The sequence below is a fragment of the Chanodichthys erythropterus genome, chromosome 4, assembly GCF_024489055.1.
Source record: "Chanodichthys erythropterus isolate Z2021 chromosome 4, ASM2448905v1, whole genome shotgun sequence".
NCBI lineage: Eukaryota > Metazoa > Chordata > Actinopteri > Cypriniformes > Xenocyprididae > Chanodichthys > Chanodichthys erythropterus.
In genome coordinates this window covers 8395957-8422988 of record NC_090224.1, presented here as the reverse complement: position 1 = coordinate 8422988, position 27032 = coordinate 8395957, and the positions used below count along the sequence as shown (strand labels likewise).

The window sequence follows — 27032 nt, the reverse complement described above, 5'->3', positions numbered from 1 at the left end:
ATCGTCTGTGTATTTAAAGTGTGATGCTGCGTTCACGCCACCTTGTATTTACCGGAAACTTGAGTGAAAAACATGTGACGTTTTATTTGGAGCTGTTCCTTTGACTGGGAATTATCCACTATCAACGCCTAAATGAATCTACAGCGATCAGGTGGTACAGTGGTACAAGCTTTAATTACGAGCTCTACAAGGATGTGAACGCTTCTTACGAGCCGGTAGTTATGGTAATTACGACATGGTGTGAACGCACCTTTAGTTCATCCAAAAATAAAAATTACTCAAATGACTCAAGACATTCATTCATCTTCGGAACACAAATGAAGATCTCTTTGATGAAATCTGAAAGTTTTCTGTCAGAAACTGAAACTTTGACACCTCAAAAAGTTCATGAAGAGATTGTAAAACTAATCCATATGAATTGAGTGGTTTAGCTCAAATGTTCTGAAGAGATTCAATCACCTTATATTATGAATAGATTGAATTTAGCTTATATTCACATGTAAACATTCATCAACTCACACATCAAAAGGAAGCTTGACATGCAAAACAATTCGTGTGATATGCAGCATGTTTGAGCTTCCGCAAGAGGTTTGTTCTCATGCGTCAAGCAGGTTTGGTTGAGATTCTGTTTTTGTTCGCAATTTTTATTATTGTTTATGTGTGAATAAAAGCCATTGTTCCCTGTCGTTTGCATTTAACATGGTTGTGTATATCTCCTGAGATTCCTGTTCCAGTTGGATTTATTGATTAAAGATTAATGTTTTTGTTGTATTTTATGAGCTGTGGGATTATTGCAACCACCTTTGCTTACAGAAACACAATGATGTTAGGTCATATTTTAAAAAGCATAACTTTTGCTATGGTTATGCCTGTTGTTTACACTGTTCTGACGTTTTCGACCCTCGAAAACACTGCAGAGCCCGTTTTAGTTTGAAAATACTAGGGCTGCATTTCAGTGTAAATGCACAAAACCGAGACTTTTGAAAATGATGGCGTGGCTGCCTGCGTTTGCACTGCGTATCCTTGACGACTGTGTAAACAAAAACACGGAGACTGAACTGCAATCTTTGCTGGCTTTGTTATAATTTTTAGTAGTCATTGTGCAGTTAAACTCTGCATTTTTTCAATACTGCAGCTAGCTATTTGCGCAAGAGGCAACTGTTTACACTTGTTCACACATACCCAGTGTCCATGAACATGCGTTTTCGGTTGTTTATTGTAGATGGAGATTGTTTCTTAAATGCTGTGGAAACGCCAGTGTAGACAAGGATCATTTTAAATTTAAAATGCTGTTTTAAAAACGAAAACACACTAATATAAAAAGAAACACTACTCAAAAGAAACACACCCCTCCTGTTTTCAGGCCCTCCTGCTCTCTAACGGCTCTCCAGTGCTGGAAAGCTTTATACAATATTAACGGGGGTCCTAGCTCTTGCCTGATCATAACACTTCTTTTTCTGACCATTTCCTCTTTAGTAATATGTCAGCCATCTCTCTTTTAGCAGTCTTTCTGCAAATGCCCTGCTTCCTCACTCTCTCTCCTCCCCCATCATGAGTGGATAATGTCCTCTGTTGCTGAATGGCTACAAGAGTTTTAGTACTCAGTGGATAGCTTTGTTTTTTCTCTTATTTACACAGCCAGAACTACGTACAAACACAATGTTTGTGAAGGTGTTGAATTAAATTTTCAACAGCATTTCTCAGAAATCACTTACTGCACTTTAAGTTGTGTTATGCTCTTGGGACTACTTTTAGTTAAAGTATTTGGAGTGTTTTTACTTTTAATCATAAGTTTAATACATTGTTTTTGTTGTGGCAGGAAGATGAGGTGGTGCTGCAGTGTGTCGCCGCCATTCAGAAGGAGAATCGCAAATTCTGCCTTTCAGCAGAGGGACTCGGCAACCGCCTGTGTTATCTAGAGCCCACATCAGAGGCGAAGGTAAAGCTTCATGTGTTCTGACAAACTAATCACTGCTTCAGTATGCTTGAACCTCCACACAAACCACAATGCAGATCGAAGCAAAACAAGTGATGAAAAACAGCTTTAATTTAATTGTTAGACAACTACAATATACAAATGCATAATGTTAGAATTACACAATCTGATATGCTTTATGTATGCTGATTGAGAAATATTTTAAATAATACAGGGAGACATAAACATGTTTGAAGATATTTGCCTTTGATATGTTGTCCTCTAGCAATACATCAAATTAATGGGAAGAGATTCATGTAGTTGAAAACCATGGCAACAGCAATTGATCCTAGTGCTCTGCACCATATTTTCTATGCATCAGGAGGCAAGATGTGTGGGCATCTCTATGGTTATGTGCAGTGTATACTGAACCTGACCTTGTTCACTGAAAAAAAGAAGGTGGAGGATGATGATCTTTCCATCATCATATAAAGTATTGGTCTTCTTCATGCATATCAATAAATGAATCATTATGGGTTCACTTGAAATGGATGAAATGGATAACTCTCATTGACACTGAGACATCTGCTATAATTGCCTGAGAGACAAAAAAGCCTTTACCATCATGCTTTACCGTCACCCTGGTCTATAGATACATATATACTTATGTTTAAAACCAAAAAGTGAAACGTATTACATGTGAAACACATACATAGAGGTTTTGGGTCATATATATGGGTAATATTCAAGGTCATTAAAGTGTTATTCTATATATATATATATATATATATATATATATATATATATATATATATATATATATATATATATATATATATATATATATATATATATATATATATAATACACATTTAGCATTACAAATACAAATATTTTTGCATATTTGTGGGCCGCCAGAGACTAATTAATGGGAGAACTGTATATACACACACTAATTCATAAATATAAATATAATATACATATATAATTAAACATAATATATTATTAAAATATAATATGAAAATATTTTATAAATATTATTACATTATTGTTTTATACAAATAATATAAGAAAAAGAGATTTTTTAACCCAACTGAACAAAGATATAAATACCTACATAGTATTTTCTCTTTGTTGTTTATGGCAACAGATGACTTTCCTCAGAGGCATCTGTCACTCTACTTAGCACATTCTCCATATCATATTAAGACCCTAGGGGTCACAGGTCACCATAAATCATGGCTTATTTCTCCATGCAAAGTAGGAAAGGGTTTATAAAGTATACATTCAGTAAGACTGTACATGATTCAGACTGTAGTTATCAGAAGGTGACAGAATGTTCACTTTCTTTGGATAGCTGAACCAGACAGTCAAGGCGCTTTAAATAGCAGCCTGATAAACAGATGCAGGGTGGGAGAAGACTTCTCTAGATCAAGGGTGGAGCTCACCACTTGCCCATGTAAATCCATGCTGACCTCTCAAGCTAATCCTTATAAACACATATCGAAAACAAAACATCTATTTAGGCCTAATGAAAGACTTGTAAACATAGCCACTCTTCCAATTACAGTTACAAGAAAAAGTATGTGAACCACTTGCAGAATCTGTGAAAATGTGAATAATTTTAATAAAATAAGAGATCATACAACATGCATGTTATTTTTTATTTAGTACTGTCCTGAGTAAGATATTTTAAATAAAAGATGTTTTCATGTAGTTCACAAGACAAAAAAAATAACTGAATTTATTAAAATGGCCCCATTCAAAAGTATGTGAACCATTGATTCTCAATACTGTGTGTGGTTAGCTGGATGATCCACGACTGTTTTTTTTTTGTTTTTTGATGATTGTTCATGATTCTCTTGTTTGTTCTGAGCAGTTAAACTGAGCTCTGTTCTTCAGAAATATCCTCCAGGTCCTGCAGATTCATCAGTTTTCAAGCTTTTTTGCATATTTGAACCCTTTCCAGCAGTGACTGAATGAATTTGAGATCCATCTTTTCACACTGAGGACAACTGTGGGATTCAAACTCAACTATTAAAAAAGGTTCAAACATTCACTGATGCTCCAGAAGGAAACACGATGCATTAAGTCCCGGGGGTGAAAACTTTTGAATTCAAATATTAAGGTACATTGTACTTATTTTTTCTTCCGGGAAACATGTATCTTCTGTTGGTTCCGAAGGGCAGTACTAAATGAAAAACAATGATATTTAAACAAAATAAGAAAAATTGTGACATCTTCATCCTGTTCAAAAGTTTTCACCCCCGGGTCTTAATGCATCGTGTTTCCTTCTGGAGCATCAGTGAATGTTTGAACCTTTTTTAATAGTTGAGTTTGAGTCCCTCAATTGTCCTCAGTGTGAAAAGATGAATCTCAAAATCATTCAGTCACTGCTGGAAAGGGTTCAAATATGCAAAAATCAATGGTTCACATACTTTTGAATGGGGCCATTTTAATAAATTCAGCTATTTTTTTTGTCTTGTGAACTAAATGCAAACATCTTTTATGTAAAATATCTTACTCAGGACAGTACTAAAAAAAATAACATGCATTTTGTATGATCTCTCTTATTTTATTAAAATTATTCACATTTTCACAGATTCTGCAAGTGGTTCACATACTTTTTCTTGAAACTGTATATGACTTTATCCATAATCAAAAGTAAGCAAAAAACACCCACACTATCTCTTTTCTCTCCACAGTATTTTCCTCCTGACCTATGCATCTGTAACTTTGTGCTGGAGCAGTCACTCTCAGTGCGGGCTCTACAGGAGATGCTCGCCGGGCAGAACGGTGAAGGAGTAAGTAAACAAATAACAGTGATTACAGGGTTACTATATTGAATATACAGTTTTACAGTAAGAATTCTTTTAAAACCTTTTACTTTTTAGTACATTTGTCATTTGTCATGCCATTAGGAAAGTATAATGGTGCTGATATAATGCATCCTGAAGGTAAATTAAAGTATAATTTGTGAGGCTCCATTGACATTGATGAGCAAATGCTAAATTTAGAGACGGGATAACCACTAATTATGTTTGTACATCAATAAAATATCCTATGCATTTTGATGTAGACAATCAAAATGATGTGAAGTCGTGTGTTTTAAAAGCAACAGAAAAGAAAGTCATATTCTTGGCAAAATTACTAAAATCTGGGGTCAGTAAGATTTTGTTTTAAGCAATTAATATTTTAGTCTTTGATTAAACATGAATTAAAAAAAAATAATGATGTGCACAGATAAATAATTTATCATAAACTGCAACATTCTGTAAAAAAAAAAAAAAAGAACTGAACTGAACTGAATATTGATTGTTTGTTGAGCACCAAATCAGGATATCAGAATGATTTCTGAAGGATCATGTGACTTTGAAGACTGGAGTAATGATGCGTAAAAATTCAGCTTTGACATCACAGGAATATATAACATTTTAAGATATATTACCATATATTTTTAATTGTACTACTATTTCATAATATTATTGTTTTCACTATATTTTTAAAAAAAAATTAAATGCAGCCTGAGAATACATGAAATAATCTTACCGACCCCAAACTTTAGTTTTTATTGACAAAACGATCCCATTATCTGTAGTTCTGTGTGACCTAGTGTTAGTAATCATGAATGATGACATTGATATTATGTAGTGTTGAACACAGACAATTCACACTGGCAAGTTTTATTTGGAGAGTTTTATGAATTGGTCCTCAGTCCTCTGATGCCAGATTTTCAGTTTTCAGTATGATAGTAATGCAAATCCATTATCCCTTAATCATTTAAACACCTACTTACTAACAAATGCAGGTGAGGTACAGTGGGTACGGAAAGTATTCAGACCCCCTAAAATGTTTCACTCTTTGTTATACTGAAGCCATTTGTTAAAATCAATTAAGTTTTTACCTCATTAATGTACACACAGCACCCCATATTGACAGAAAAACACAGAATTGTTGACATTTTTGCAGATTTATTAAAAAAGAAAAAATGAAATATCACATGGTCCTAAGTATTCAGACCCTTTGCTGTGACACTCATATATTTTACTCAGGTGCTGTCCATTTCTTCTAATCATCCTTGAGATGGTTCTACACCTTCATTTGAGTCCAGCTGTGATTATACTGATTCAGGCTTGATTAGGAAAGCCACACACCTGTCTATATAAGACCTTACAGCCCACAGTGCATGTCAGAGCAAATGAGAATCATGAGGTCAAAGGAACTGCCTGAAGAGCTCAGAGACAGAATTGTGGCAAGGCACAGATTTGGCCAAGGTTACAGTGGCCTCCATAATCCTTAAATGGAAGACGTTTGGGACGACCAGAACCCTTCCTAGAGCTGGCCGTCCAGCCAAACTGAGCTATCTGGGGAGAAGAGCCTTGGTGAGACAGGTAAAGAAGAACCCAAAGATCACTGTGGCTGAGCTCCAGAGATGCAGTCGGGAGATGGGAGAAAGTTGTAGAAAGTCAGCCATCACTGCAGCCCTCCACCAGTTGGGGCTTTATGGCAGAGTGGCCCGACGGAAGCCTCTCCTCAGTGCAAGACACATGAAGCCCACATGGAGTTTGCCAATATGGTGGGAAATAAGATTCTCTGGTCTGATGAGACCAAGATAGAACTTTTTGGACTTAATTCTAAGCGGTATGTGTGGAGAAAACCAGGCACTGCTCATCACCTGTTCAATACAGTCCCAACAGTGAAGCATGGTGGTGGCAGCATCATGCTGTGGGGGTGTTTTTCAGCTGCAGGGATAGCACGACTGGTTGCAATCGAGGGAAAGATGAATGTGGCCAAGTACAGGGATATCCTGGACGAAAACCTTCTCCAGAGTACTCAGGACCTCAGACTGGGCCAAAGGTTTACCTTCCAACAAGACAATGACCCTAAGCACACAGCTAAAATAACGAAGGAGTGGCTTCACAACAACTCCGTGACTGTTCTTGAATGGCCCAGCCAGAGCCCTGACTTAAACCCAATTGAGCGTCTCTGGAGAGACAAAAATGGCTGTCCACCAACGTTTACCATCCAACCTGACAGAACTGGAGAGGATCTGCAAGGAGGAATGGCAGAGGATCCCCAAATCCAGGTGTGAAAAACTTGTTGCATCTTTCCCAAAAAGACTCATGGCTGTATTAGATCAAAAGGGTGCTTCTACTAAATACTGAGCAAAAGGTCTGAATACTTAGGACCATGTGATATTTCAGTTTTTCTTGTTTAATAAATCTGCAAAACAATTCTGTGTTTTTCTGTCAATATGGGGTGCTGTGCGTACATTAATGAGGAAAAAAATGAACTTAAATGATTTTAGCAAATGGCTGCAATATAACAAAGAGTTAAAAATGTAAGGGGGTCTGAATACTTTCCGTACCCACTGTATGTAGAGTCATAAATGGATAAAATACTGCCATCCTTTTAATGCATAGTGTCATACCTCACCTTCTGCTTTGCATAGACTAATTACATTGCTCCACTGTCTTTTTTTCTATTTTGCATTTATATATTTATTTTGATAGATTGACTATGTTTTATTTAAGTTATTTTAAGTTATTTAGTTGTTTTTGCTTATGGGTTGCCTCATCATTTGGCAACATTCAGTTCATCATATCCAGTATCCTAACAATATGAATATTTGACTTTTAAACAGTAGCAAGAGTGGGTATAATTAATTAATTTAGTTTTTGGTGAGACATAATGAACTGAAAGTGCTGAAGAGGTGAGGGTTTTCCAATTGCCTTCTTTAATCATATCTGTATCTTTGTTCATCATTGCAAGAATCCTGATCATGAGCAATGGGTATGTTCACAATTTGTTGACCAACGAGTATGCATGAATGTCAGTCCAAATTATGTAAAAATGAATAAAAAATGTTTAACTTACATAATTACACCTCCTGCTCCTTTTTGAGCATCCCGACCATGTGTAATTAACTGATTTTTAAGTGTGATTTAACTCATGACATAACCCTACTAAAACAGTTCAAAATGCTAACCCTGTCAGAGAATCAAGATCTATCTCCTTTATCTCAGACTCGTCTCCTTCTTTCCATTTTTATGTTAGAATTGAGATTGTAAAATGTTCCTGTAGCCCAAAGAAGATACATTAAATTAAAACTAGAAGTTAGTGGCCCTGAATTATGCAAATCCCAAAATAAAACCTACTGGCTAAGCATGTTCTGCACAGGGCCATTTGAATGCTTTATTCACCCTCCCTTCATGCATGCCTGATATTTTTTTTCATGTTTATTGTTTTTTTACTGCAGCATTTTGAAATGAGATTGTCACAGCATATATTTTATTGTCTCAGTGCTTTCTATCTGTGCTAACATTAATGTCTAGGAGAGAGTTAGTTCTGTTGGAGAACCATTGTGCAGCAGAGTTTCTACATAAAATACTTTACTATAAAGATCCCTATCATGTCATTTATGTAATGAACTCAGTGTTTGATACACCTGTTGTGAAGAAACAAATGCATTTTAATGCCTTTTTTGTGTTGATTATTTGTAGTTTGAGATGTGAACTGTGTTTCTTCTTGCATTTGGGCTCTAACACTGTCAAATTTCAGGAGTACCAATGACGAGGAAATGATCTGGAATGCTGATTCCAGAATGAATGTTTCTTGACACATGAATATGCCATGACTATTCAGTCTTTTTATTCAGGTTTTGCTTCTTTTTCAGCCCAAAAATTGTATGTCATGCTACTTAAATGGTTAGTTTACCCAAAAATGAAAATTCTGTCATTTATTACTCACCCTCATGTCGTTCCACACCCGTAATCATCCTCGGAACACAAATTAAGATATTTATGATGAAATCCAAGAGGTTTATGATTCGTCCATAGACAGCAATTTAACCGACACTTTCAAGGTCCAGAAAGGTAGTGAAGACATCATTAAAACCGTCGACGTGACTGCAGTAGTTCAACCTTAATTTTATAAAGCAACGAGAATACTTTTTGTGTGCAAAAACAAAACAAAAATAATGACTTTATTCAACAATATCTTCTCTACCCTGTCAATTTCCTTACGTAGTTGCCACATTGAGCACAGTGAAGGCTTCCGTGTTTATGTCCGAACACCGGCTCAGTATTAGCCAAAGCTGATCACGTGAGCAGCACTACGCATGCGTGTGATGCTGACGCAAGAGCCAGCCAATAATGAGTCAGCGTTCTGACGTAGAACCTTAAAGCGCTGAATGTAAACAAAGTCTGAGAATGACACAGAAGAGAAGTTATTGTTGAATAAACTTATTTTTGTTTTGTTTTTGCGCACACAAAGTATTCTCATCGCTTCATAAAATTAAGGTTGAAACACTTTTTTTTAACAATGTCTTTAGTACCTTTCTAGATCTTGAAAGTGTTGATTATATTGCTGTCTATGAACAGCACATAACTGTGGGACTTCATCAAAAATATCTTAATTTATGTTCCGAAGATGAACAAAGGTCTTACTGGTTTGGAATGACATGAGGGTGAGTGATTAATGACAGAATTTTCATTTTTGGGTAAACTAACCCTTTAATACTACTCTACCGTTCAAAGTTTAAAGGATGCATTAAACTGATCAAAAGTGACGTTAAGGACCATTTAAAATAAATGCTGTTCTTTTGAACATTCTATTCATTCTATTCATCAAACATCAAACACTTTGTTTTTTTTCTTTTTTTAATATTAAATACGTTTTTATTATTTTTTACAATTTTACAATAACAAAACTTTGGTACAGGTGTCTTATGGCAGTATATACAGTCATTCATCATACAATCATACAATGGTAGTTCAATGGTCGAGTGGAGGGTAATAGCACCAAACTAAACAAGAATCAAGAAATGTAGACAATCAACCTACATTCTCAAGGAAATTCCAAAGAGGGGACCAAACACGCCAAAAATCATTAGACCTCTGGTGTAAGTCACAGGTTAATTTTTCTAAAGGTAGGGAAGTAGCAATTTGAGTCAACCACATATTGACAGAAGGAACCTGAGGAGTGGACCATAACAAAAGTATACATTTTTTCGCCAGAAAGGTACAAAGATGTAGCACACATTCTAGATCATGGTTGAGGTGTAATTCAGCTTTACAGTTCAAGAGATAGACCTTCGGTGGATAGAGCAAAAGATTTACCAATGACCCTCTGTACAACTTTATGTATCTTTTTCCAGTAGGTCTTGATCATGTCACAGTCCCAAAATACATGCATAACTGTGCCAATATTATACTTGCACTTAAAAGTTGAGAAACATTAAGAAAAATCTTGTGGAGGCGAACCGGTGTTAAATAAGTTCTGTAAATAAACTTAAAATTTTGCTCGTGACTCGATATTGATGCTCCTCTAAAGTAGACGCCGAAGCATGCCGAAAGCCAGTCCTCGTCACTGAGATTTGTTCCAAAGTCTTTTTCCCATATTAATTTCAGAGGGTCAAAGGAAGAAGAGCCAACATTAGATAGTATAAAAAACAGAGATCTTCCTTTTGAGAGAAAATGAAGAGTACAATTGTTTTTCTATATCAGAAAAATTCAAGCGTATTCTCTTGTCCTTTAGAAGTGATTCCAGAAAATGTCGTAATTGCAAAAATTTGCATCAAACATTTCTGAAAAAAAAAAAAAAAAAATCACAGTTTCCACAAAAATATTAAACAGCAATTTGCAACATTGATAATAATAATAAATGTTTTATGAGCACCAAATCAGCATATTAGAATGATTTATAAAGGACCATGTGACTGCTGAAAATTCAGCATTGCCATCACAGGAAATGTATTCAAATAGAAAACAGTTGTTTTGAATTGTAATAATATTTATGTATTATTGTTGTATTTTTATCAAATAAATGCAGCCTTGATGAGCATAAAAGTCTTCTTTCAAAAACATTATAAAATCCCACCAACCCTAAACTTTTGAACGGTAGTGTATATTCATATAATCGTGTATATTATTTATCAACAGTCCAGAGATTTTGTCCATTAAAAAAGATCTTGCCATTTTTAATAAACTGACAGTGAACACAGTTGTCTGACCAGGAAAAAATAAACAAAACTGGAAACGGTTTGGAAGTTGCAGTTTCTGGTTAAATGTAGTGCTAAACTGTACAATATCACAGCGACATACAGCAATGGACTGTTGTGTATCATCTGATATTTCAGTGAGACAGCAGGCATACAGCAACAGCTGAGAGTAGGGAACACAAGTTTCAACTTTCCTCTTTGTCAAAGCCAGTCGTTTTTGGACTGCTAGTGAGGGGTTCAGATGGTGTTCAAAACTAAACAGATCATAATCATGATAGATTAGTGAACACAGTCACCAGCTGCAGACTAAAACATGAGCTTTACCTGAGGTTCTACAATATAGACATATATTTAACTAAGAAAAACCTTTTTTCCCCTAATGCACTCAGAGGCTTATAAGACGGGTAAGTATATTTATTCCTCTATTTCTTGTGGGCCGTTTTTACTTTTTCATCCTATTTTTTTTTTCCACACCCTCCTCACATTTCCTCATCTACGGTACAACAACGAAATTTTGTTCTCGTTCAAATTTCCATTTAACATTCGTCCGGCATGTTCTTCCCAGTGTCAGTGTTTTCTGTTTCATTGACTCTTAAATTTATTTTAGCAGTGACCATTCTGTCCACGTCTCTGAACCCTTGCCTTGAGTGCACTAACAGTATTTTACTCTCTCTTCTGTAGGCAGCACAAGGAGGTGGACATCGGACACTGCTCTACGGTCACGCTATCCTCCTTAGGCATTCCTTCAGTGGAATGGTGAGAATGCGCCACACAAATTGAAGCCAGTAGGGAGACGGATTAGGCAGCCTGTCACAGCTTACAGCTCACACACATCAACTTCATGATCGATGACTCCCAACAGTATATTGGGGGAGATGGGGATAAGTGAAAATGCTTTAACATAAAGAATGACAGGATGGCTTATGTTTAAATGGGATAATTATGTGTTTGTATTATTAACTATAAAGCTTGAAGCTTACAGAACTTGTCTCTCTGGAGGCATGTACCCATAATGCATTGCTACAGTGTATGGGAACCTTATTTGTCATGATTTGTAGAATTTACACTTGTTTCTTTGTTTTCCCACAGTATCTGACATGTCTGAAAACTTCCAGATCTCTAACAGACAAACTGTCTTTTGATGTTGGCCTAGAAGAGGATTCAATTGGTAACAACATAAATGTTATTTTAGTATTATTTTTATCCTATTATAGAATTTATTCATATTTTGATTTAGCTTTTATTTTTATATTTACATTATTTTATAAAACTGGTAATACCATTAGTATTTTTATTATTTATATACTATTAATTTTAGTATTATTTATATACTATTATAGTATTTATTAATATTTTAAATTAGCTTTTAATTTTATATTTGCATTTTTAATTTGAATTTTAGTTTGTGTTAGTTTGTCATTTCTTTTATTATTCTTTTTTTTCCCTTTTTTTTTAAGGTTTAGTTTTAGTAATTTTAGTACCTTAACTTAAACTTCATTTCAACTTCATTCATGTTTCATTTATTTTGTTTCATAATTTTGTTTTATTTATAGCTACCAAACTTTTGTGAGCTTAATTTTTTTTCAATCTAATGTTTTTATTTTATTTTATTTTATTTTATTTTATTTTATTTTATTTTATTTTATTTTATTTTATTTTATTTTATTTTATTTTATTTTATTTTATTTTATTTTATTTTATTTTATTTTATTTTATTATTCTTTTTTTTCCCTTTTTTTAAGGTTTAGTTTTAGTAATTTTAGTACCTTAACTTAAACTTCATTTCAACTTCATTCATGTTTCATTTATTTTGTTTCATAATTTTGTTTTATTTATAGCTACCAAACTTTTGTGAGCTTAATTTTTTTTCAATCTAATGTTTTTATTTTATTTTATTTTATTTTATTTTATTTTATTTTATTTTATTTTATTTTATTTTATTTTATTTTATTTTATTTTATTTTATTTTATTTTATTTTATTTTTAATTTCCATTTTCCTTAATATTTAATTTCATTTAATTTTAATTTAATGTAGTATAGTATTATATTTTATTTCCATTAACAAAAAGATTTTTCATAGTTTTAGTTATCAATAACATCACTGAATTAACTTAATATAAGCAATGCTCTGTATAGGTGTGCTTCAAGGGACTAATACAATTTTCTTTTTTTTATGAATCACCCCTTTCTGACCTCTTTCTGGCTGTGATTGACATTTGAACTGTAGGTAACAGATGCAGTGCTAGGACTCCTTCCCAAGCTTTGAAAAGAGATCCAAAATTAAACATAGATATCTTACTATTTTTGTGTATTGTGTCACCCAGAATAGAGGAACATGAATATCCGTATCAACATCAACAAGTTTGCAAACACCCAAAAGATCTTATGGGCGATCTCAGTTCATCATGGTCAAAGGTTGATTGAATCATTGACAGCTGTATCTTTATTTACATCTGGTCATTGTCCTTTAACTGATGTTTTATTCAATCAAAGGGGAAGCTTGTTGGTGGACAATTCACCCAGCATCCAAGCAGAGGTCAGAGGGTGAGAAAGTGCGCATTGGTGATGACCTCATCTTGGTCAGCGTGTCCTCTGAGAGGTTCCTGGTGAGTACCTGGTGTGTTTGAAGTTAAAAGAGCAATGCAGCTCTTTCCATACAGTACCAAGCCACATTGACCATGTTTTTCAAGCCCCAGTAAAACACAATATTAATAGTTTATTCAACTCATGCAGTGTTTTCTAAGTCTTCTGAAAGCATATGATAGCTTTGTGTGAGCAACAGACAGTCTTGATTTTGTTTTTGGGGACTACTAGAATAGGTTTTCATGCTTGAATGTTCAAAAGGCACATTATTTTTTACATATTTGACATTGTTGCAGCACCTCTCTTCCTATTCTGTCAGTAGCGCTCTGTTTAGTCATATGAAGCCCCTCCTTCCGAAAAGCGCTCTGATTGTTCGGCTGTACTGCTGTATGGCTGTAGTGTGTTGTGATTGGTCAACCTCTTAGAGCCTGTTTTAGAAATGTTACATCTCTTACCATGACCACATTTTCCAGGGTTCAGCATAACCAAGATTCACCCCCTTTATTCTGCTTTTGCCTTGGGCAGTTATTTAAATGAGAAATATTGTGATGTGTACATTCCCGGAAAAAAACTCAAGACTACAATCGAGGCAGGTAGTTTCAGGGAGTTCAGAAACAGTGCTTGCTTATATAGATAATAATTTCCTTTGGAGTGGACATTGTGCTTTGTAAAATGCAGGCATTTTTAAGTGTGAGTGAGTGAAATGACGTGTGGCCAAGTATAGTGTCCCATACTTGGAATTTGTACTCTGCATTTCACCCATCCAAGTGAACACATACACAGCAGTGAGTATTGAACACACACACAAACACAAACACACACTTGGAGCAATGGGCAGCCATTTTTGCTGCGGCGCCTCGGGAGTGATTGGGGTTATGTGCCTTGCACCTCAGTTGTGGGTAATTAGAGTGGAAGAGAGCGCTGTTCATTCACTTCCCCCACCTGCAATACCTGCCAGGACTGATACTTGAACCCATGACCTTTGGGTTGCAAGTCCGACTTTAATTATTAGACCACAATTACCCCTATTTTTTATGCCCAAACAGCAACATCACACACTAAAGAAAGTTAAAAATGTAAAAAAGCATAATAGGTCCTCTTTAAAAAAATAGGGTGTTAGATTTTAATGTTGTTTATTAATGTTTCATATTTTTTTGTCCTTTTGAATTGCCAGTGTATGAACAATTTTGAGTGATCTATTCTTTTAATGAACAGTCAATTTAAAAATTTCCAAGTTTCCCTGATAAAGTTTTACCTTTAAGCAATGCACATAGACTCATAGTCTGTAGTAAAAGAAAGAAAGAAAGAAAAGTTATTCCATAATTTCTCATTATAAATTAATTTGTGTCTGGTGAGATGGCTTTGGCAGATGTGCTGACAGTCAATATACCTCTTTCATGCAGAGGGAACCCTTCAGGTTTAATCAAGTAAGTTGTCATGGTGATGTGCTCAGCCTGCCAACAGAGCATTGAGTTCCCCTAGATGTACAGGAGGAGAATGGATGCTCTAAGGGAGAGAAAGTGGTTTTACCCCATTTATGGCTCACTTTTATCTTGTTTCAGACTTATTAGATTATATTTTACCGGCACATATTTTACCGGCAGGGTGAAAATTATTATTATTATTTTTTTTAATAAAGGTTTTAACCCCAAAAAGAAAAAAAGGAAAAGAAAAAAATTGTAGTCTAACAAAAGTCTCTTTCAAAAGTCTGGGGTTGGTAAGATTTTTAAAATGCTTTTGAAAGAAGTCTCTCATGCTCACCAAGGCTGCATTTATTTGATCAAAAATACAGTAAAGATGGTAATATTGTAAAATATTATTACAATTTAAATTCTTTTCTATTTTCTATTTTTATAATCGTTTTTAAAATGTAATTTATTTGTGGAGCTCAAGAAACATTTCTTATAATTAATGTTGAAAACAATTTTGCTGCTTGATATTTTTGTGAAATGGTGTATTTTTTTTTTTTTACCAAGATTATTTGATGAATAGAAAGTTCAAAAGAACAGCTTTTATTTCAGATCTTTGTAGCATTATGGGTGTATTTACTGTCACTTTTGATCAATTTAATGTACCCTTGCTGAATAAAGGGATGTCTAAAACAGTAGTGTGAATTTAAACAAGTATAAACAAGTATACACATTACATAAGACTTTTCAAAATTCCTCAGAAATAGTTCACCTCTGAAGGTCATTATTATAATTCAGGCACTGCTCCCATTTTGTTCAGGTCAGTTGCATTGTTTTTGTTCTAGCTATGGATTAAAGGTGCCCTAGATTCAAAAATCGAATTTACCTCGGCATAGTTAAATAACAAGAGTTCAGTACATGGAAAAGACATACAGTGAGTCTCAAACTCCATTGTTTCCTCCTTTTTATATAAATCTCATTTGTCTAAAAGACCTCTGAAGAACAGGCGAATCTCAACATAACACTGACTGTTACGTAACAGTTGGGGTGTACGCCCCCAGTATTTGCATATGCCAGCCCATGATCCCAACATTATGAAAGGCATTAGACAAGGGCAGAACGTCTGGATCTGTGCAGAGCTGAATCATCAGACTAGGTAAGCAAGCAAGGACAATGGGAAAAAATGGCAGATGGAGCAATAATAACTGACATGATCCACGATATCATGATATTTTTAGTGATATTTGTAAATTGTCTTTCTAAATGTTTCGTTAGCATGTTGCTAATGTACTGTTAAATGTGGTTAAAGTGACCATCGTTTCTTACTGTATTCACAGAGACAAGAGCCGACGCTATTTTCATTTTTAAACACTTGCAGTCTGTATAATTCATAAACACAACTTCATTCTTTATAAATCTCTCCAACAGTGTAGCATTAGCCATTAGCCACGGAGCACTATCAAACTCATTCAGAATCAAATGTAAACATCAAAATAAACACTGTACTTATGCGATTAGACATGCTGCATGACGAACACTTTGTAAAGATCCATTTTGAGGGTTATATTAGCTGTTTGAACTTTTTTTTATCTTGTTTAAGGCAAGCGCGAGCTCTTGGGGCGTGGAGCACGGGATTTAAAGGGCCACACACCCTGAATCGTCTCATTTCTATTTATTCCCCAAAATAGGCAGTTAAAAAAAATCTATTGGGTATTTTGAGCTGAAACTTCACAGACACATTCAGGGGACACCTTAGACTTATATTACATCTTTTAAACAAAAAAAAAAATCTAGGGCACCTTTAACTAAAAATGCCTTTCAGTCCATTGGAAGGGGTTGGGGAGCTGTTTAATGCAGAGAGCTAGTGTTCTGGGAAAGGCAGTCACTGTTTGTATTTTCTAGACAGTAATCTTTTAAAAACAGATTTGTAACTAAGATGCTGACAACACAGACAGGCTGGCAGCATCAAGGCCGCATGGCAGTATCTCTTTTCCTGTTCTCTTTAGCTATATCTCTTTCTCACTGTCTCCCTTGCTTTCACTTCTTTTCTGTTTTTTTTTTTTTCAATTCTGCAAGTTTGTTCAAGCACAAACATACACACATAGTTAGTTTAGTAAAACACTTGACTCTTTCTCTCTTTTGCAGCACCTCTCCATGTCCAATGGAAGTATTCAAGTGGATGCTTCTTTCATGCAAACACTGTGGAATGTTCAGCCTACCTGCTCCAGAAGCAACGTGGCAGTGGGTGAGTTAAGTGCTTTCAAAAATCTAAATCTGTTACTTTTGTCTCGATTTACTATTGTAAAAGCACAGTTGATGTTAGGAATTGTCTCTCTGTTCCCTTGTCTTTATAGGATTTCTTCTGGGTGGGCAAGTGATGCGCTTGTTCCATGGGCACGACGAGAGTCTCACTATACCAGGATCCGAACAAAGTGAAGAGCAACAGAGGTGAGTCTATCTGTCTGTCTGTCTATCTTAGTCAGCACATTAATTTAAAAGGGAAATATGAATAATTAATCATTACTCATTATAATAAATTATAAATTTTAGAATCAATTAATATAAATTAACTTGATGTGTTCAATTAATCTGTTCAGCCAGTGATCATCTATCAACTCTTCAGAAAGAATATTTTCCGTGGCCACAGAAAACCATCAGTTTCTCACTATAAAGCACCTGTGTTAACAAAGGGGTTCACAACTTAATACTAAATCGCCGTTTAGTGTTCAAATGTATGATACTTGCAAATGCCTTAGCTGTTGAGGAGCGTCCGGATATGCAGTCTCAGGAGAAATTCTTGACGGTTCGGTCCGATGGTGCTGACGTTGTAATCAATATCTTCTACGTTGAATGAAGAAATGACGATGAACTTGCGCTGTTAATTTGACCCTGTTGTTGACCCTGACAAGTTTATGGAGTCTGCATCAAATTGTGTGTTTGATTGCACCAGACGCTACACTATCTATCTATCTATCTATCTATCTATCTATCTATCTATCTATCTATCTATCTATCTATCTATCTATCTATCTATCTATCTATCTATCTATCTATCTATCTATCTATCTATCTATCTATGTATCTATCTATCTATCTATCTATCTATCTATCTATCTATCTATCTATCTATCTATCTATCTATCTATCTATCTATCTATCTATCTATCTATCTATCTATCTATCTATCTATCTATCTGTCTGTCTGTCTGTCTGTCTGTCTGTTGATCATTCTATTGATTGATCTGTGTCTGTCTATCTATCGTGTCTATCTAAAAAACTATATAGACAATTTCAGAAATTGGCGTAATAGAAAAAATCCATCCATTGACGTGAGAAAACATGTCTTCAAATCTCTTTATCTTCTTTAGAGTGGTGAACTATGAGACTGGTAAAGGAGGATCCAAAGCCAGATCTTTATGGAGATTGGAGCCTCTTCGGATAAGGTAAAATCAAATACACACTCTCTTACCTGTTTTGTGTCTACACACCTACACACACACACACACACACACACACACACACACACACACACACACACACACACACACACACACACACACACACACACACACACACACACACACACACACACACACACACACACACTATTGGTTATTATTGGTGCACCTATTATTACATACATTACATAGACATAATGGTTTTTATACTGAACAATCTGTATATTCTATCCTCTAACCCTGCTCCTAAACCTACCCATCACAGAAAACTTTCTGCATTTTATATTTTTTTTAATAAAACATTTAGTATGTTTTTTTATGCCATTTTAATTACAAGGACTCAGCAAATGTCCTCATAAACCATGTTTACATTGTAATACCAGAGTAATACCCATGTCATTATACACATTTGTGTCCTCATAAATCATATAAACAAGCACACACACACACACACACACACACCCTTTGGTTTGAAACTGCAGTAAATTTTTTATGGCCCAGACTTGTTTCTCCTCCTCTTTCTTTTCCAATTATGCCCAAAAGGGTAGTTCAAAGTCAGGTCAGTGAGCAGTGAGTGTAATCCATGACTTAGACAATCGAAAGGTTTCCTAATCTTCTGAAAAGTCCTATTGATTGATTAAGCATTAAAATTGTTAGCATCTCATATTGGAAATCTTTTTTTTTTAATTACAGCTGGAGTGGGAGCCATATCAGATGGGGTCAGCCCTTCCGCCTGCGCCATCTCTCCACCGGTCACTACCTGGGCCACACAGAGGATAATGGCCTGATACTGCTGGACAGAGAGAAGTCTGACACTACTGCAACTGCCTTCTGTTTCCGGGCAAGCAAGGTTGGAACCATATATTTTAAAGTTGCCTATTGATAGAAGAAGTTAGAAGTTAAGCTTAGTTGACAGCATTTGTGGCATAATGTCGATTACCACAAAAACTTATTATGACATGTCCTTCCTTTTAAAAAAAAAAAAACAATGCTAAAATCTGGGACAGTTTCAGTGGAAGTGAATACTCAATAGTGCATGCACAAGACGTAAATTGCTATTTTACAACTTTGATTCATGACAACATAATGCTTAAAGGATTGGTTCACTTTCAAATATAATTTACCTGATAATTTACTCACCCCTATGTCATCCAAGATGTTCATGTCTTTCTTTCTTCAGTCGAAAAGAAATTAAGGTTTTTGATGAAAACATTCCAGGATTATTCTCCTTATAGTGGATGGGGCTTTAAAGGGCTTTAAACAGACAAGGAATAAGGGTCTTATTCCCTGGGGGTGGGTAAATTATCAGAAAATTTTTATTTGAAAGTGAACTAATCCTTTAAAACGAATATAAAGTTTTAACTGAAAAATTCTCAAAAGAATATCCCCTCACTGTAACCTTTATTTTAGAGCTAGTAATATTAGTTTTAGAGCTAGCAACATTCCTTATATTTAATAGAAGTTAACAGTTTCACAGCTTTAGACAGCTTCAGCTATTGGACAAACTGGCTTTATTAGATTTTAGCCCTGCTATTCAGTGCTCAGACTCTTTAATTGCTACATCTGTTTCCCAATTACTAATCCTCAGTGCATTATTACTGTATATTGGAATTTCATTACCCTTGCTCTGCTGCAACAAGCAGAGAGGTCACAAACCCAGCTGTCTATTTTATCTCAATAAAGCTTACACATGACCACCTGACAGTGAGTTGGCACAGTAATGGCAGGACTTGTGCAATTTGTCTTTCCCTTAACAGGAAAAGATTGACTCCAGCCCAAAGCGTGATATTGATGGTATGGGGGTTGCAGAGATCAAATATGGCGATTCGGTCTGCTTCATCATGCACGTATCCACGGGCCTGTGGCTGTCCTACCAAGCACCTGACGCAAAATCTTCTCGGCTGGGACCACTGAAGAGAAGGGTGAGAGATAATGTCCTTGTGCTTTTTTGTCCTAATAAGCTGAAACTATCACCGAGCTCCCTCTCCAGGTCAAGCTTACATGATTACAACGACTTTGAATGACACACACATCTTTTATGACATCGTGTGCTGTAAGTTATGATACTGTTAAAGATTATGGGGCTCACAGGATGGTCTAATGTTGGCTCAAGCCTAACCGCAGTGGCTTCTGTGTAGAGTGTAGGATATACGAGGCCATGGTTTAAATGTGATAATGAGGTAGGCATGGTGACAGTGTGTTTTTGGGGAGTGGTCAGGATTACACATTCACATGGACTGCACATCTTTCCAGCATTGTGGTATGCAACTTAACTCTGGGCTAAAGGCCAGAAAAAGCATGCCACCTTTACGCACAGTCCAGGCAGCCAAAGTCATAACTTTGGTGACACTTGATTCAATTTTCACTTGAAAAATATTGAACCAATATTGAATTTTCTTAGCTTATTAAGTCTGCTGGACAGACTCTGACTTTCCTGTGAGGAGGAGGTGCCAAGTTGAAGATAAAGCCTATAGATTTGACTCAAAAACCCTTTTGCATCAATAGCTATTCCCTCCACCTGTTTCCATCCACCTATTTTTATGCGCATTTTGGGATATTGCATAAAAAAAACGCTGGATGGAATCGTCAAGATGCGCATAAATTCTAAAAATGTGCATAAAAAAATGATGCGCTTAAATGAGTTGATTAAATTTTTTAAGCGATACGAAAATGTGCACAAACATTTTTGCTGAATAAATTCCTTGATGCGAATCAAAAAAGACATGTGACTGCTCTGCTCTGCTCATGTGCACTGCATAACTGGACCAACCAGCGGACTGATCTCGTTGCACAGCATCTGAAATGCTGTTTTGGTCATTCTGTAATGCCTGAGCAAAGTATGTCGTTAAAGTTGTTCAGTTTAATTCTCTCCCAAAAGCGATTGTGTTCACAAACACCAGGCATCTGAATGCAAGACAGCATTTATCGGGTTTCGTATGCGCACTTAAAGGTCGCAAGTAATTTATTATATACAAAAATGATTATGTACAGTGGCTTCTACTGTAGCAACTTCCTTTTTTCTTAGTGATATTTAGCACCAGTTTATCAGGAATTGATGATTTTGTTCTCTTCAACTCACTAGATGGAAACGTGCTTTATTCGCAAATGTTTTATGCGATTTTCCAAAAAATTCGCAACTTTGGATGGAAACATAGCTAATGCTGATACTGATATCTACAGAGCAGGGTGACAAACTCTAAGGCACATTTAAAACCTGGGACTCAATTAAAACTTATTTAAACCTGAAAATGAAAAAAAAATTCAGCGTGGAATAAATTACCAATATTTCAGATTCTGCACTATTTATAGGTACAGATTGTAGATGTTCATTTAATAAGCAAAAATTACAAATATTAATACACTGATATTCATATTTTTTCATAAAATTAACATTTTGATACTGATAATATAATTTGTAATGAAAAATGTATTGAATTAGAAAAATGCTAAATTAACTTTTGAACCTTGTATATCTGAGCTAGTTTGTCAGCTGTTTTACTTTACAGTCAGTGTTAATGTACATTTACGATGTGTGCAGGCTGTCCTGTCTCTTGAGGGCCATATGGATGACGGGCTGACTCTGCAGCTATGCCAGCATGAGGAGTCCAGGGCAGCTCGCATCATTCGTAATACCACCCACCTCTTCACACAGTTCATCAGGTAATGGATTCATACTCACTTAGCTCAAATACTACAACACAAATGTTTCTCCTCTCATAACTGAGTGCCATTTGGAACACGAATACCTTGGGACTAGTTATTATTAAATTCTGAATGCTTAATATTAAAATATTTTAAGGTGCCATTGAATGTTTTTTTACAAGATGCAATATAAGTCTAAGGTGTCCCCTGAATGTGTCTGTGAAGTTTCAGCTCAAAATACCCCATAGATTTTTTTTAATTAATTTTTTTAACTGCCTATTTTGAGGCATAATTAGAAATGCGCCGATTCATGCTGCGGCCCCTTTAAATTGCACGCTCTCCGCCCCTTCCCGAGCTCTCGACTCTATCACTGCATAAATAAAAGTTCACACAGCTAATATAACCCTCAAAATGGATCTTTACAAAGTGTTCGTCATGCAGCATGTCTAATCGCGTAAGTATAGTATTTATTTGGATGTTTACATTTGATTCTGAATGAGTTTGATAGTGCTCCGTGGCTAACGGGCTAATGCTACACTGTTGGAGAGATTTATAAAGAATGAAGTTGTGAAGTTTATGAATTATACAGACTGCAAGTGTTTAAAAATGAAAATAGCAACGGCTCTTGTCTCCGTGAATACAGTAAGAAACAATGGTAACTTTAACCACATTTAACAGTACATTAGCAACATGCTAACGAAACATTTAGAAAGACAATTTACAAATATCACTAAAAATATCATGTTATCATGGATCATGTCAGTTATTATTGCTCCATCTGCCATTTTTCGCTGTTGTCCTTGCTTGCTTACCTAGTTTGTTGATTCAGCTGTGCACAGATCCAGACGTTACTGGCTGCCCTTGTGTAATGCATTGAACATGGGCTGGCATATGCAAATATTGGGGGCGTACACCCCGACTGTTACGTAACAGTCAGTGTTATGTTGAGATTCGCCTGTTCTTCGGAGGTCTTTTAGACAAATGAGATTTATATAAGAAGGAGGAAACAATGGAGTTTGAGACTCACTGTGCCAAGGTAAATTCAATTTTCAATTCGATGGCACCTTTAAAAATATTGATAATATTAATATTATTATCCTGGTCTTAGGGGTCTGGATGGTTTGAATGGAGAAAAGGATACGGAGGTGTCTCTGCCTGTCTGTGAAGTGCTACAGACCCTCAACGACCTTATCGTATACTTCCAACAGCCAGACTCTGAGCTGGAACATGAGGAGAAACAAAGGCAGCTTCGATCTCTCATCAAACGCCAAGATCTCTTCAAAGAGGAGGTTGAATACAACTCACACATGCCTTATTAGATTCATTATTATACAATGTACAGGGTGACACTATTTTATTATTATTTTAGGGAATGCTAACCCTGGTCTCACACTGCATTGATCGGCTAAACGTGTACAACAGTGCCGCTGAGTTTGAGGAGCTAGCTGGTGAAGAGGCTGGAGAGGCGTGGAAGGACATTCTCAACCTCCTCTATGAGCTTCTGGGTAAGAATTCAATCACATGAAGGTGATGATGTAGAGACATGACAGTTATTAGAGGCAGTTAAATAGCAATTCTATTCTCTTTTATCACCTTGTTGTTGACTCTCAGCCTGATTTATGGAGGGCAAACATACAGTTAGAGAATAAGGACCTTGTTTAAGATATTAAAAGTTCAGATTGAAGCAAAATAGCTTCAGAAATCTTATATGAAGGCCATTTTATTTCTGCTTCTTTTTCATTTTTTTGTAGATCCTGAAGCATTTATAATACTGCTTCTATAAATAGAGTGCTGCAGAGATTACATTTTTTTTGTAGGCCAAACCAAAATGTAGGGTTACCCCTTTTCCTATTGCAAAATTCTCAATAGGATTTTTCCATTGGCTTTTGGATTATTGTAGAAAATAAGCTATATACAAATAAGCCTAAATACATTCGGCAGATGTAAAAAACTAAAGTTAGGCAATAAACAAACTACACCACAGTCACATGATTTCAACGTCACCACCAGTATTGGGAAAAGTAATGCATTACCTCTTAAATAGTAACTAATTACATTACTTTTTATGGAAAGCAATGTGTTACATTACTTTTGAATTACTTTTTCTCACCTTAGTTGGCTTTAGCTATTTCTATCTTTTTCAGACCAGCTTGCTTATTTTTTTATTTACAAGTTATTTTTTTTTTGCAAGTGTAAAGACCTTTTTGGAACAAATGTGGTATGGTCCTTGCACACCAAAAGCGAAAATAATAAGTGTCAGACTGAAAGAAATCAAACACATACCTTTACAGTAGGGGGCACAACACAAACACACCTTTTAGCTGCATTAATTGAAAATGCAACTCAGATATTTTATTTAATTTTTGTTTGAAATTTTAACATCACATCAGGATCCAGTGAGCATAAACACTCTCCTTGGTTTACCTTCACTGGCTTGGCATTTATCAGAGCCCCCATCGAGGCTCGCTCTGAATTTTGCTCGCTCAGAGTTGCTGAGGTCACCCTCGAGAGGGGCCATGCAGAGACTGTCTGGTGAACAGCAGTGTGATACATTAGGCTAGTGACAACAGACAGCTTTTAACGGCTCTATGCGGATACATTTGCTGCCTCAGGAAGCAGCTCTTTTTGGTGTTTTTGGGCTACAAAACCGCCAAGACAATTTCCCAGCAAAGTGCTTTTAGCTCTGGGGTTGAGTTTGATTGATTGCTCTGAGAAAAATTGTCTAGGTTAGGATTACTCCTATTTAGTATTTTACACACTCACACACCAGAAGGTGCTTTCATTTCAGATCATGACCATTCAGGGGGGAAACCTTGTGTGAAGGATAGTGAAAGGGATTTGTCAAGGTATGTAGGAAAAACAGTGTAACATTGAGCTTATTGCCATTGATTTTTGTCCATTAGCCGCTCTGATTCGAGGCAACAGGACCAACTGCACACAGTTCTCTCGCAAGCTGGACTGGCTAGTCAGCAAGCTAGAGCGATTGGAGTCCTCATCAGGTAAATACCACCATATGTCAAATTAGACACATACATTAGCACTGATTATAGAGGGGTTATACATTAACCAGTCTGTCTTATGTAGCCACCATCAGCATCTGCATATCAATGGTTTTAGCTTTAGCTCCATGTCACAGCAGTATTACATGGGATTTATTGGCCGCATTTGGACAATTTTCATTATAAAATCAATAGTAATTAGCTTATACAACTCTCTGCTATCTGATTATGCCTCTATCATTCCTTGTGTTTACTGCAATGCAATATTAATAAAGCAATTCTATACAGGCATTTTAGAGGTGCTTCATTGTATCCTCATTGAGAGTCCAGAATCTCTGAACATCATCCAGAAGGCCCACATCAAATCCATTATTTCTCTGCTGTACAAGCATGGGCGCAACCACAAGGTCAGCATTTGCCTTTTTTACAAACACACACACATGCACAGATTATGTATGGAGTAGAGTATGGAATATAAAGGATGTTGCTGACCATCCATAGTCTTTAGATGGAAACTAAAACCTGCAGTCCTGAATACTATAAATATTATATGAAGAGCTGAAAATGCAGTTTCATAGATGAATCGGGCAGATTTATTGTGAATCTGTTATTTTCTATATTATGGGGGAGATATACAAAACTGTTCAAAAGTTTGTGGTCAGCAAGGTTTTTAATGCTTTGGAATAAAGGTATTTTATACTCAACCACAGCTGCATTTATTTGATCAACAGTTTTACTGAATTTTCAGCAGTCATTCTTTCAGTATTCAATGTCACATGATCATTCAGAAATCAGAAATCAGTTGTTAATATTAATATTTAACTGCTTAATATTTAGCATTGTAAAAATTATCTTAAAGGTGCCCTAGAACTTTTTTTAAAAAGATGTAATATAAGTCTAAGGTGTCCCCTGAATGTGTCTGTGAAGTTTCAGCTCAAAATACCCCATAGATTTTTTTTAATTCATTTTTTTAACTGCCTATTTTGGGGCATAATTATAAATAAGCCGATTCAGGGCTACTGGCCCTTTAATTCTCGTGCTCCACGCCCACGGAGCTCGCGCTTGCCTTGAACAGTGCATAAACAAAGTTTACACAGCTAATATAACCCACTTTACAAAGTGTTCGTCATGCATGCGGCATGCATGCATCGGATAATGTGAGTATTGTATACTGTTATATTGTTTACATTTGATTCTGAATGAATTTGATGCTGTGCTCCGTGGCTAACGGCTAATGCTACATTGTTGGAGAGATTTATAAAGAATGAAGTTGTGTTTATGCATTATACAGACTGCAAGTGTTTAAAAATGAAAATAGCGACGGCTCTTGTCTCCGTGAATACAGTAAGAAACAATGGTAACTTTAACCACATTTAACAGTACATTAGCAACATGCTAACGAAACATTTAGAAAGACAATTCACAAATATCACTAAAATTATCATGATATCATTCGATCATGTCAGTTATTATTGCTCCATCTGCCATTTTTCGCTATTGTTCTTGCTTGCTTACCTAGTCTGTTGATTCACCTGTGCAGATCCAGACGTTCTGCCCTTGTCTAATGCCTTTCATAATGTTGGGAACATGGGCTGGCATATGCAAATATTGGGGGCGTACACCCCGACTGTTACGTAACAGTCAGTGTTATGTTGAGATTCGCCTGTTCTTCGGAGGTCTTTTAAACAAATGAGATTTATATAAGAAGGAGGAATCAATGGAGTTTGAGACTCACTGTATGTCATTTCCATGTACTGAACTCTTGTTATTTGACTATGCCAAGATAAATTCAATTTTTAATTCGAGGGCGCCTTTAAACTTCAAAAGGTGCAATGGTGCAAACATCCAGACATTTTAACAAGGGGCAGGTGTTTCTGCTGGTGTAGACCCCTGCTACTTGACTTGAGAATTCCTCTGTCTTATAAAATGTGGGTCATGTAAACTCGTAAATGCATTCTAGGAGCAGCACAGCATGTTATGTTAGCAAGCACTCTCAAGTGTGCACTTGAGAATATGCAGGCACA

The 27032-nt window shown here is 35.8% G+C and overlaps 1 protein-coding gene across 5 annotated transcripts in view; it reads left to right on the top strand.

Annotated features, from left to right (window-relative positions):
• Positions 1-27032, top strand: part of ryr3 (ryanodine receptor 3) — a 99536-nt gene that overhangs the window by 12147 nt on the left and 60357 nt on the right. For 3 of the 5 annotated variants that reach the window (XM_067383945.1, XM_067383946.1, XM_067383944.1), the window contains exons 2-16: positions 1820-1939; positions 4621-4719; positions 11598-11672; positions 12006-12084; positions 13411-13523; positions 17055-17154; positions 17264-17357; positions 18278-18352; positions 19061-19217; positions 20125-20289; positions 21906-22027; positions 23118-23298; positions 23379-23514; positions 24913-25008; positions 25297-25415. In XM_067383945.1, coding sequence (XP_067240046.1) covers positions 1820-1939; positions 4621-4719; positions 11598-11672; positions 12006-12084; positions 13411-13523; positions 17055-17154; positions 17264-17357; positions 18278-18352; positions 19061-19217; positions 20125-20289; positions 21906-22027; positions 23118-23298; positions 23379-23514; positions 24913-25008; positions 25297-25415 — 1731 coding nt within the window. Of the gene's footprint in view, positions 1-1819; positions 1940-4620; positions 4720-7687; positions 7709-11597; positions 11673-12005; positions 12085-13410; positions 13524-17054; positions 17155-17263; positions 17358-18277; positions 18353-19060; positions 19218-20124; positions 20290-21905; positions 22028-23117; positions 23299-23378; positions 23515-24912; positions 25009-25296; positions 25416-27032 lie in introns of all 5 variants that reach the window. The other 2 variants (XM_067383943.1, XM_067383942.1) reach the window with 1 other exon arrangement.